Genomic DNA, 13,256 nt, shown 5'->3' with positions numbered 1-13,256 from the left:
GGGTTTATAATTTTATTGGTATTTTTCAAACAATTTTTGACTTTGCTCATGTCCTCTTTTATGTCTGTTTCATTGATTTCTGATCTTTATTATTTCTTTTTTCTAATTTGGTTTTATTTTGCCTTTTTAGCTTCTTAAAGTAGAAACTTAGGTTTGTAGTGTAGAACTGGGGGCCCTAGCCGCTTTCTGACTGACTGACTTCACCAGAGGCCACCAGTGGTTCTTGCCACGCAGCCACTTAGCAGTCCAGCAGGAAGAAGGTCTAGAGTGAGTCTGCTAGCAAGATAGTCTTATATAATGTAATCAGGAAGGTGCCATCCCATCACCTTTGGCGTATTCAGTTAGAAGGGAGTTAGAGATACTAACTGCTCAGGAGAGGGGATTACACAGAGATGTGAACACCAGGAGGCAGGTATTGTTGAGGGGAGGCCACCTTAGGATCCGACCACCATAGTGGTAAAATTCCTTCTGAACACTTTGAGCTGCATTCTGCAAGTTTTGTTATATTTTACCATTACTACTCAATTCAAAATATTTTAAAATTTCCTTTGTGATTACTTCTTTGACCTATGGATTATTTAGAAGTATGGTTTTAAATTTTCAAATTTAAAAAATTTCCAAAATACAAGGTTTCTAGCACTTTACAGGACCATCCGTTTCCCGTGTGCCCACTCCAGCCCAAGCTAATCGACTTTTTCTCATCTGTTTTGTAAAGTGTGTCTCCGGTTGTCAGCATGTATTTGAGTCTTGCTTTTTTATCTGTTCTGACAGTTTATGCTTTTCATTGGAGTATTTCATCTATTAACATTTAATGCAGTTGTTAACATGGTTAGATTTCTCTTTTTTTGACATGGCTAGATTTGAACTTATCATTTTATTTATTTCTGTTTGTCTCTGTTTTGTTTGCTTGTTTTTTCCTCAGTACCTCCTCCCTTGCCTTCTTTTTGATTATTTGAACAGTTTTTGGAATTTCATTTTAATCTATTAGCCTTTTGGCTACATCTTAGCATTTTTTAGTCTTGTTTTAAGATTATAATATATATGCTTAACTTCTTTCCATCTTTCCTAGAGTTAATGTTTATCATTTCACAAAAAATGTACAAGCCTTAAAACATTGTAAGTCAACTTACTCCCTTTCCTTCTGTAAGTAATACATCTCCATATTTTACAAACTCCATATATGTTATAATTTTTGTTATGTATTTTTAAAGAATTAAAGAGAATAAAATAAGTCTTTTATATTTATCCAGATATTTACCATTTTTTGATGTTTCTTATTTCTAAAGATTGGAGTTTTCTCTTGGTACTATTTTCCTTCAGCCCAGAGAACTTCTTTTAGCATTTTTGTTGCAGATCTGAAAGTGTCTGTTTTACTTTCATTCTTGAAGGATGTTTTTGTTGAAAATAGAATTCTGAATTGATGGTTTTTCTTTCCACAATTTAAGGACGTTCCACTATCTTCAGGTGAAATCCATGGAATTTAAATAATTGTTCTCTTGTATATAATCTTTTCTTTTTCTCTGTTTTCAATGTTTTCTCTGCTTTTGATTTTCAGGAATTTGACTGTAACGAGTCAGGACCTTTTTATTTATCCTGCTTGGAGTTTGCTGGATCTTCAATATGGAATTCTATGTCTTCTGCCAAATTTGGAACATTTTAACCATTATTTCTCAAATTTTTGTTTCTGTTTTGGGTCTCATTCTTTCCTCTCCAGTTAACACACTTATACCTGTTGATATTAATCTGCAGACTTGTATTTTTAAACCTGTTTTCTCAGTGGACCACTGGCTAGGACTCCGTGCTTCCACTGCAGGGGCACGGATTCTATCCCTAGTCCAGGAACTGGACCCCACATTGTCATGTAGCAAGGCAAAAAACAAAAAGTATACTTTGGTTCATTTTTCATACTCTCGGCTATATTATCTCCATTCTGCAGTTAAGTCCATTTGGTGAATTTTTTAATTTTAAATTACATTTTTTAGTTTTGTGATTTCTACTTGGTTCTTTTGTATTTTACTGAAATTTCTTTCTTCATCTTGAATATTTTTATTATGTCACTGAACATAGTTTTAATAACTTTGCCTGCTAATACAACATCTGGATCATCTCAGGGTTGGTCTCCTATAAGTAGATCACATTTAACTATGTTTTGTTTTCTTTTTTAGTATGTTGAGCAATTCTGGATTATATCCTGGGCATTTGTAAATGTTGGGTTGTAAAGACTGGATTTTGTTAATGTTCCTCCTTCTAGCAGGCAGTTAATTGATGGCAGCTTAAATCTCACCTTAATTCTTTTATCCTAGCTAAGATGCTTGGAGACTGTCTTTTGTTATGTGTGGTTATGGAATCAGCCAGAGATTTGGGCAATAAAGACATTGAGGATCTCCCTCTCTCCTTTCTCTCTCTCCTTCTCCAGCAGCTGTGATTACTCCCCCAAGCTGTTCTCTAGCTCTTCAGGTCAAAAGGACTGAATTTTCTGTGGGTGTTTAGCCCAGACTAGGGCCTGCAGGCAAGCTGTAAGTCATGAAAATGGGAGATTGACCCCACTCCATTCCCTTCTTCAGGCACGGACTCCCTCTCTAGAATCTGTGTACTTTTGGCCTCTCTCTGGTATCTTTGGGCTAGTTATTGTTTTGGCTAGAGTTTATAGTTTATCTGGAGGATTGATCTGGTACAGGCTTTATTGATCATATGAGAAACAGAACTGAGAAGCATTATGAAACATATTTTAGAAATTATTTGTAGTATAATGAGATGGTAAAAACAAGTTATTATAATTTGATAAAGGATTTTTATCACAGCTCCTATTAAAGGAAGTTCTTTGGTGTCATAGGTAATATCTTCCTTAGATGAGCCTCATCACCAGTGGCTTTTTGAACCAAATGAGACCAGGCCTCAGACCTGGTGTGCAGAGTAATACTTGACAGAATTTTGAAAGGATTTATTATGTGTCAGATGTAAATAACAAATGGAGTAGTGAGTGCTTTTTTTTCTTCTATATTTCCTCTGTATTTTCTACAGTGAGCATATATTAAATTTTGTTGCAGTTTTCCTGATTAAAAAATGTTTTTATTAAGTTTAAATATTACAGAAATAAATAACATTGAAAGGGATAGTCTCATCTGTAATTCTGCTGTCCATAGGCAGTCTCAGCTAAACCACATGGTACCAAAGTAGTTTGTTTTTATAAATCACTTTGATCAGCTGTTTTAACGTGGGAGTGGTTTGACAGCAACTAGAGAAGTGCACAAGCTGTAGTTGTTATAGATAAACTAAAGAATCCAATAGTGTAGGTAATGTGAAAGTTGCAAACAACATGATCCAGAAATTTTCACCTTGGTAGAGAGGGTAAAAAAGACAGAGTAACAACAATTAAAGCTGCATACAATCAATTAGTTATTGACCAAAAGTTAACAGAAATAATAAATTTTGAGAAAATGTAGAGCACCTAAATTTTACCCAGGAAAACCAGACATGGTAGGAATAATGGCTATAAAACAGATTTTTTTTTAATGATAAATCTTGATAAAGATTTGATATGATAAAAATTGTTTATTGGAAATTTAGTGTTTGCTCCTGATGAAAATGATCAAAATGAAAAGAAATATAGTTGGTTTAATCATGGTTTATTATTATCATTATTATTTTGATTTTGCATATCTCAGATGGCATTCCATGTTAATCAAGCTGTTTATTTTTAATGACTGTTTATTACTGAATTGCATGGATCTATGATCATTTATTTCACATTTTAAAAAATCTGTTCTATTTTCCAGAATATGCTTTTAAGGCTATTAACCAGGGTGGCCTTACATCAGTAGCTGTCAGAGGGAAAGACTGTGCAGTAATTGTCACACAGAAGAAAGTGCCTGTAAGTAGTACTGCCCAGATAGGCAGTTGTTGCAGAATGCAATGTAAGAAGGTCTCATGAGTTTCTACAAGGGTATATTATTATCTGTATATGTTAATGTTATTTCTATAAGCACAATGGCATTTCTAGGTCTTTTGTGTTCAGGTACCTCAGAACACACTTTGGTGAGCTAAAGTTCTTGCCCACAGAAAACATATCATCTTAAAAAGGAAAACAGAGTAGTGCCCGCCCACACCTCCATTTTTTATTGGTTTTAACTGTAAAATGAACAGAAGACATTTATAGTTCATTGTTATAATTCCATAATGTTTTTTTATCACTACACAGAGACCTGTGATTTTTTTTTTTTTTTAATTATCTTGATTTGTTCTTTAGGACAAATTACTGGATTCCAGCACAGTGACTCACTTATTCAAGATAACTGAAAACATTGGCTGTGTGATGACAGGAATGACAGGTGACTGGCTGATACTTACCTAGATTTGTTATTTTCTTCACATTATTTTTAATTTTAAAAGGCGTCCCTGCATATCTGATTTGCAGTCTTCCAAGGCTAGTATCAGTCTTCGGAGTATTGTGTGCTTTTTTGAAACCATAAGTTTAATAGAATTAGATATCTATGCTGCTGTCAGGGAAACTGAGCGAGGCCCCTCTCAAAAATGATTGATTTCATCTGTGAAATGGTTTAGTAATTTATTTCATCTATGATATGGTTCATGATTTAAGGGGACATAAGTCAGTATATCTCAAACCCGGTGATAGTGACACTGGTTAGAAGTAGGTGACAATTGTGAAAATAACTTTGGGTTTCTCTTTTCTGAAATCAAGGGAACATTCAAGTCTACAAAAAGGTGGAGAGAAACCTTATTCTTTCTCCTTATACCTTGCTCTTTGGGAGATTATTAGACACTTTTAGAAATTATTGTGATGGCTGATGAAGAAGAGTTCAGCATAAAAGAGCAGAGCTATCTATGTATAGAACTTCATCTTTTACATTTTTTTCCTTGTCACATACTTATTGCTGAGTCATTCACTGTATGTTGGTGGGAGAAAAAACCATTGTGGACCACTTCTGCTTTCCTTAAGTCATAATGAGATACATGCATATGTTGGGACAGTTACCTGGCTTTGAGGTTCATGCTTTCCTTCTAACGAAATAAACCTTTGTTTCTTATGCTCTAAGCTGACAGTAGATCCCAGGTACAGAGGGCACGCTATGAGGCAGCTAATTGGAAATACAAGTATGGTTACGAAATTCCCGTGGACATGCTGTGTAAAAGAATCGCTGATATTTCTCAGGTCTACACACAGAATGCTGAAATGAGGCCTCTTGGTTGTTGTAAGTATGCAAAGAAGTCTCCCAAATAATTAATGAATTCAGATTGTTTTTTAGAGAACATACATTAAGAAAGTTGTTTCAGTAAGACTTGGGTTTTGAACATGTGGTTTGGAAAATCATGAAAGGTGAGAAAAATCTTTATAATAAATGGGTGTTGGAAGGATAGGATTCACAGCAGTCTTTTAGGCACTACCTTTAAACATGAGACACTATTAGGCTTTTGTAGTGGAGATTGCACTGCAACTCTAGATTACTAGTTGAGTGAAAATGCCTAAATTAGGCATCTTAACATTGTAGTTGTTTCTTTTGACCACCCTAAAGATTCAGGCTCACACACGTATGCCTGTGATTCATATACTTTATATTTTATATACTTTATAGTCATATAAAGAAGAATAAATTTCTTCTTTTAAAAAACAAGTAAAATTTTATTGGGAGAGAAGTAAGATTTATTGATTTAAACTTAATGGAATAAGTTAGCCTGGAAAATTCAACATGTCTGTTTCAGACAGCATGTCATTTATTTATGAGAATTAAAGCAGTCAGTGTAATGATTGATCTATTACTAAAAAAGTCTCCCTTGATTTCTTCAGTGATACTCTTCTCCTCTGCCTCCTCACTTTCCTTAGTTTATCCTCGTCTACGGGTCCCTTATATGTTGTTCATCAGGTTTCTCTCCTTGGTCGTTCTGTCCTCTTTGTTTTGTCTGGGTAATCTCATCTGATTTCATGGCTTTATTTTACTGTCTCATCTATATGTCAGTCACTCCCTCATTAGCTTTATCCCAGTCTCTTCCTTCATGTCCCACAGATACTTCAAACTTGAAATCATTGCTGTTTTCCTACTCTCGTCCTCAACTTTTTTCCTACCCCCACCTCACCTTCCCTGGTCTTCTATTTAGTCAGACTATCAAGCTTTACTGCAGAATATCTGGCCCTTCCACCTGTGTCACTTTTCCATCGTCTCTTGCCTTTGCCACCTATTTTACCACCTTTCTCCCTTCTTACTCTTTCTTAGACTGTTCCATATTGCTACCTGAGTTGTCATCCTAGAGTTTGTTGTTTTGTTGTTAATATGATGTGCAGGGTCCCTTACAGTTTATTCCCAAGTTGCCTCTTTCTTGTGCTGCATTTCTCTGTCCTGAAGCTGCTGTAATACATGGATCTTTCTGTCATTCCTGGGTGTGTCCTGACCCATTGTGTCTCTTTGTGTGTGTTCCTTTTGCCTTGATTGCCCTTACGTTCCTTATCATGTGTTAAACCCTGCTCATCTGGAGTAAGGAAGTGTTAACTACCCTGCCCCCCAGGTAGTAATTGGGTATCTCTTTTATGGTGTCCTTGGTATTTTCTATTGTATGTCAAGTATAAAATGTCAAGAAATGTTATGGATAACATAAGACACTATATTAAAAAGGTTCAGATGGGGTTAAGCCCTTCTTTGTTACCTGTTCTGCTGAGTAGAGAGAAGTTTGGCGGTGGTGTTTATCTTAATTGTATGTCATTATAATAACATTTAATATGTTATGTGTACAGAATTTAGAATTTGGTTTATACTGACTAGTACAGGAATATATATCAACAGTAACAAAGACGGGCGTTATAGATAGAGGTGAGCAACTAGTCCCTAGGTTTATTTCACTTAGTGCCAGCATTCCCAAGGTGAGTTCCATACACTTTCAGTTCTCTGGAACCTTAATAGGTAGTTCCTAAATTAAAAAAAAAAAAAGTATTCTATGGTCAAATAAATTTAAGAACTACTGAGGTAAAGTAGATCAGCTTACAGCAGAAGATTTTAGAACACTTAATATGCTTCTGTATATTTTCTAAAAATAATATGTGAAAATTCTATTTTCCAAATTTATCTGACCAGTTAACATCTTGAGGGGTTGGGGTTCAGAGGAACATGCTTTAGGTAATAGCAGGGATTATAAAACTGTTTGTATGTTACATTTGTGATCATTTAGACCTTTTAAAACTCTGTGATAAAACCTTTTGCAAAGTGGAGATTTATTACCTAATTTATCTGTGGAGATAAACTATGTTTTGTTACTAGTTTTCTTTATTTTATTTTATTTTTAAACTTTACATAATTGTATTAGTTTTGCCAAACATCAAAATGAATCCGCCACAGGTATACATGTGTTCCCCATCCTGAACGCTCCTCCCTCCCCATACCATCCCTTTGGGTCGTCCCAGTGCACCAGCCCCAAGCATCCAGTATCGTGCATCGAACCTGGACTGGCAACTCGTTTCATACATGATATTTTACATGTTTCAATGCCATTCTCCCAAATCTTCCCACCCTCTCCCTCTCCCACAGAGTCCATAAGACTGTTCTATACATCAGTGTCTCTTTTGCTGTCTCGTACACAGGGTTATTGTTACCATCTTTCTAAATTCCATATATATGCATTAATATACTGTATGGGTGTTTTTCTTTCTGGCTTACTTCACTCTGTATAATAGGCTCCAGTTTCATCCACCTCATTAGAACTGATTCAAATGTATTCTTTTTAATGGCTGAGTAATACTCCATTGTGTATATGTACCACAGCTTTCTTATCCATCATCTGCTGATGGACATCTAGGTTGCTTCCATGTCCTGGCTATTATAAACAGTGCTGCGATGAACACTGGGGTACACGTGTCTCTTTCCCTTCTGGTTTCCTCAGTGTGTATGCCCAGCAGTGGGATTGCTGGATCATAAGGCAGTTCTAGTTCCAGTTTTTTAAGGAATCTCCACACTGTTCTCCATAGTGGCTGTACTAGTTTGCATTCCCACCAACAGTGGAAGAGGGTTCCCTTTTCTCCACACCCTCTCCAGCATTTATTACTTGTAGACTTTTGGATTGCAGCCATTCTGACTGGTGTGAAATGGTACCTCATAGTGGTTTTGATTTGCATTTCTCTGATAATGAGTGATGTTGAGCATCTTTTCATGTGTTTGTTAGCCATCTGTATGTCTTCTTTGGAGAAATGTCTATTTAGTTCTTTGGCCCATTTTTGGATTGGGTCATTTATTTTTCTGGAGTTGAGCTGTAGGAGTTGCTTGTATATTTTCGAGATTAGTTGTTTGTCAGTTGCTTCATTTGCTATTATCTTCTCCCATTCTGAAGGCTGTCTTTTCACCTTGCTAATAGTTTCCTTTGATGTGCAGAAGCTTTTAAGGTTAATTAGGTCCCATTTGTTTATTTTTGCTTTTATTTCCAATATTCTGGGAGGTGGGTCATAGAGGATCCTGCTGTGATGTATGTCAAAGAGTGTTTTGCCTATGTTCTCCTCTAGGAGTTTTATAGTTTCTGGTCTTACGTTGAGATCTTTAATCCATTTTGAGTTTATTTTTGTGTATGGTGTTAGAAAGTGTTCTAGTTTCATTCTTTTACAAGTGGTTGACCAGATTTCCCAGCACCACTTGTTAAAGAGATTGTCTTTAATCCATTGTATATTCTTGCCTCCTTTGTCAAAGATAAGGTGTCCATATGTGTGTGGATTTATCTCTGGGCTTTCTATTTTGTTCCATTGATCTATGTTTCTGTCTTTGTGCCAGTACCATACTGTCTTGATGACTGTGGCTTTGTAGTAGAGCCTGAAGTCAGGTAGGTTGATTCCTCCAGTTCCGTTCTTCTTTCTCAAGATAGCTTTGGCTATTCGAGGTTTTTTGTATTTCCATACAAATTGTGAAATTATTTGTTCTAGCTCTGTGAAGAATACTGTTGGTAGCTTGATAGGGATTGCATTGAATCTGTAAATTGCTTTGGGTAGTATACTCATTTTCACTATATTGATTCTTCCAATCCATGAACATGGTATATTTCTCCATCTGTTAGTGTCCTCTTTGATTTCTTTAACCAGTGTTTTATAGTTTTCTATATATAGGTCTTTAGTTTCTTTAGGTAGATATATTCCTAAGTATTTTATTCTTTCCGTTGCAATGGTGAATGGAATTGTTTCCTTAATTTCTCTTTCTGTTTTCTCATTATTAGTGTATAGGAATGCAAGGGATTTCTGTGTGTTGATTTTATATCCTGCAACTTTACTATAGTCATTGATTAGTTCTAGTAATTTTCTGGTGGAGTCTTTAGGGTTTTCTATGTAGAGGATCATGTCATTGTTACTAGTTTTCTTAAAGCAAAACGTTTTTTAAAAAATTTTTTAAAGAATTCTGAAATTGGCTAACTTGATTTTCTTTGCTTTCATGAGTTGCCTTTTCTATATAACATCATTTAATTTCCACATTTATTGAGCACTTACTGTCACCCATTAAAAAACCTGTTCTCAGGAATTACATATATGTATGTATCCTAACATTGGAGAAGGAAATGGCAACCTACTCCAGTGTTCTTGCCTGGAGAATCCCAGGGACGGCAGAGCCTGGTGGGCTGCCATCTCTGGGGTCGCACAGAGTCAGACACGATTGAAGCGACTTAACAGTAGCAGCGTATATCCTAAAATAGCTAGAGTAATTAATTGATATGTGACAACACCAAGATAAGATGAAATCTGGTTGTATGAAGGTTTAAGATATTTAATGAGGGTCTTTCTTTCTGTTTAGGTATGATTTTAATTGGTATAGATGAAGAACAAGGCCCTCAGGTGTACAAGTGTGATCCTGCAGGTTACTACTGTGGGTTTAAAGCAACTGCAGCAGGAGTTAAACAAACTGAGTCAACCAGCTTCCTTGAAAAAAAAGTAAAGAAGAAATTTGATTGGACCTTTGAACAGACAGTGGAAGTAAGTTAACTGAAAGGAGCTGACCTTTTTTTTAATGCTATTTAGAATAATGAAGATCGTTGCATAATTGACAATCTTTATAAGCTACTCCTGGAATATTCATGATATCCAAGTTTGTCAGGTTAATAGTAAAATTGGTGTCACATGGGAACAGTGAGGACTGCTTTATTCATCTAATTCTCTGTCTCATACTGTATTTGAGACTGCTTTCAGCAAAACACATAAAATGGGAAAATATAACTGAGAGTCAAGTCAAGACCAGGCTGAAAACCTGCATGGCTGCGATTTAAATTAGACTTAAGCTAACTGGAAGCAGAAGTGAGAAAGTTGAGTCAGTAATGTTGCTCTTACGGTCCTAAAAGAAAAGCAGTCACACACCAAGTTTTCAGGGAAGCAGATATCTTCATAGTAAAATAGTATGCTCACAGGAGGACTTGACAGAGAAATTATAACTGGAATGCCTAGAGTCAGCATTAAGCAGTATTCTTGAGGGGATTGTTGGTTATGATTGGAAAGTTTTAAATTGACAGGACAAGCCAAAATTCTTATACAAGTACTTAGTAACAACCTTAGACTAAAGCTTATTTATTGCCAAGAAGTTAAAAACAAAATTTTAGTAAATTGTTGAAAAGAAGGTCTGGGATACAGCAATTCTGAAGACTAACATAATTCTGATAAACAAGAAAGGAAAAATTATCATCTAATACTTTGTTTGGTTGGCAGTATTATCATATACTAACAGGAAATGTGAATCTCATTCTTATGTGGGAGGTACTGTTTAAATGTCTCTTAAGGTATTTTTTTTTAATGGCAATTCATAGTTATGTAAATTAATTAATCACATCACGTACAAAGCCACTTAAAACATTCTTAAAGTGTTATCACTGTAAATTCCTTAAAAGAAGGCTGTATTTATCTTTATCCTCTCCACGTCTCACTCCAAGTACTGAGCGTATTGTCTGGCATGTAGTGATCATCAGGTAAACAGACTGTTTTGTCTTAATCACCCTGTTTTTCTTGTGAGACGCCTTTCATTTATATCTCAACCTGGTATAAACAAGTTTCTTGTTATTGGCAGGCAACATCTTAGAATTAAGCAATCTGTGTGGATGTTGAACTACCACCTGAAAAATGAATAGCTTGTGGTTAATTCATGAGTTGAGTAAGAATAGGATGAGAAAAATCTTGGAATCTCTGAAAAATTCTATATTATTTTAAATATTGATACTTTTTTTCAGACTGCGATTACATGCCTGTCTACTGTTCTATCAATTGATTTCAAACCTTCAGAAATAGAAGTTGGAGTAGTTACAGTCGAAAATCCTAAATTCAGGTGAGATATATTGTTGGCTAGGTACTTAAAGAAGTTTGCCAAGTGATAAATTCTAGTGTAGAAAGGCGGAGGTGTGTTGGTTCATTTGTCCTGTAACTTGAAGAAGAAACACTTTTTTGAATGAGAGTTAGGTTTCTCCCTAGCACTTGAGAGATCTGGTTTTGTTGTTATTGTCGTTTATTTTACTGTTTGTTCAACTGCGTCGGATCTTGGTTGCAGCACACGGCATCCTTGTTGCACACTCTGTTTGTGTGTGGGCTCCGGAGCTCACAGGCTCAGTAGTTGCAGTGCACAGGCTTAGTTGCTCCACAGCCTGTGGGATTTAGTTCCCCCATCAGGGATTGGACCCGCATCCCCGTGCATTGCAAGGGGGATTCTTAACCTCTGGACCACCAGCAAGGTCCTCAGGGGTCTGTTTTAAAACTTATTGGATGTCTCCTTAAAACAGACATAACTGCTTTTTTTCTCATTTTATTTATTTTATACCTAATACCAGAGGTGATATATAATAACCTCTTTTATATAAGGAGTAAAGTAAGTATAAGAGTTTTTCTTTTTTTAGCTTAAGGCCAATAGAAATTCAGCTCCAAACTAGTAGTTTTCAGATGGAGCTTTGACTATTTAGTGGTTATTTAAATGGAACTTTGAAGAACAATATGAAATACTGATGTACATCAGACCCTATCTGGGTATCTTTGAAACCCCCAGATTTTGTATACAGCTAATTGAATATCTGATGCTGGACTGGATGCTTGTCTGTTCTTACTCACAGCTTCCATGAGTCAGATCTGTACTGGGTGCTTAACATGTTATCAGCTCACTTAATCCTCCCAGCAGACTTTTACCATGAACCTGATACTCTTGTGAATAGAGAATGTTTCTGTTAAATCACAGATGCAAGGAAGCTGCTGGAAGGCATGTTAACTGTTACGTATTTAGTCTTAGGTCAGAATTAAAAAAACACATGTCAAGGTTAGGGCTGGGGAACAAAAGTAGTAAACTAAGCTTAACCAGACCTTTCAGAGCTTCCTTAGTACATTTTTCTAGCTTGTCCTTTTTGTTGCCTTCGGGTAAGTGATATAAACTTGAAAGATTTAAGAAAAACTTATAGAACTTTTTTAAAAAACATAATTGAATTCCCGTTTATCCCCTGGAGGAAAAGGTTGCCTTTTTTCTTTCTTTCTTTCTTTCTTTTTTTTTAAAGCAGTAAAATTCCAGCGGGAGCAATTTCTCTAAAGGACCTCCAATTAGTTCTTGTGTTCTATTCTGAGACCCTTCTATAACCTTTAAAATCTTTATTTTCATCTACTAGTTAAATAAGAAACCAAAGAGCCTATGTCTTCAGAAAACTCTTGTATCATTTATAAATTGTGATAGTATTTAAATAATAAATAGAATATATATATTTATATATATAAATAATAGTAAGTATTTAAATAATAAGCATAAACAACTGTATAAACTACTTGCATGCACACAAAGTCACTTCAGTTGTGTCTGTGCAACCCTGTGGACTGTAGCCCGCAAAGCTCCTACTGTCCATGGGATTCTCCAGGCAAGAACACTGGAGTGGGTTGCCATGCCCTCCTCCAGGGCATCTTCCTAAATCAGGAATCAGGTGGGTATCAACCTATCAAATTGGGTGATAGGTACACAAGAGGTCATTGCTATCCTGCTTTTGTGTGTGTGTGTTTATTTTGCATAATAAAAGGTTTTCAAAAAGTAAATAGTTGTGGGGTTTTTTTCCCTTTGCCTTCCAGGATTCTTACAGAAGCAGAGATTGACGCTCACCTTGTTGCTCTAGCAGAGAGAGACTAGACACTGTAGTTAGTTTACCAAATCCGTGACGCCACTTGCCTGTGTGTTTGGTAACCAACATTTTGGGGGCCCCTCGATTGAAAAAGGAACTTCTCCCACTCTTGCTGCCACTGAAATGGTTAGGACTCTGTCTGTATAAATAAAACCAATGCTTTTGGAAAATAA

At 35.9% G+C, this 13,256-nt stretch overlaps 1 protein-coding gene across 2 annotated transcripts in view; it reads left to right on the top strand.

The window, feature by feature from the left end:
- PSMA6 (proteasome 20S subunit alpha 6) overlaps positions 1-13,256 on the top strand; it is a 23,561-nt gene extending 10,305 nt beyond the window's left edge. The window contains exons 2-7 of one of the 2 annotated variants that reach the window (XM_006043847.3): positions 3,777-3,871; positions 4,247-4,328; positions 5,055-5,210; positions 9,762-9,940; positions 11,179-11,273; positions 13,034-13,256. In XM_006043847.3, the coding sequence (XP_006043909.1) occupies positions 3,777-3,871; positions 4,247-4,328; positions 5,055-5,210; positions 9,762-9,940; positions 11,179-11,273; positions 13,034-13,091 (665 nt within the window). In that variant the 3' untranslated portion in view covers positions 13,092-13,256. The remainder of the gene's footprint in view (positions 1-3,776; positions 3,872-4,246; positions 4,329-5,054; positions 5,211-9,761; positions 9,941-11,178; positions 11,274-13,033) is intronic. The other variant, XM_044932860.2, reaches the window with a different exon arrangement.

Source organism: Bubalus bubalis, chromosome 20, assembly GCF_019923935.1.
Source record: "Bubalus bubalis isolate 160015118507 breed Murrah chromosome 20, NDDB_SH_1, whole genome shotgun sequence".
Taxonomy (NCBI): Eukaryota; Metazoa; Chordata; class Mammalia; order Artiodactyla; family Bovidae; genus Bubalus; species Bubalus bubalis.
The sequence above is the reverse complement of the archived record's forward strand: the minus strand, read 5'-3'. Positions and strand labels throughout refer to the sequence as shown.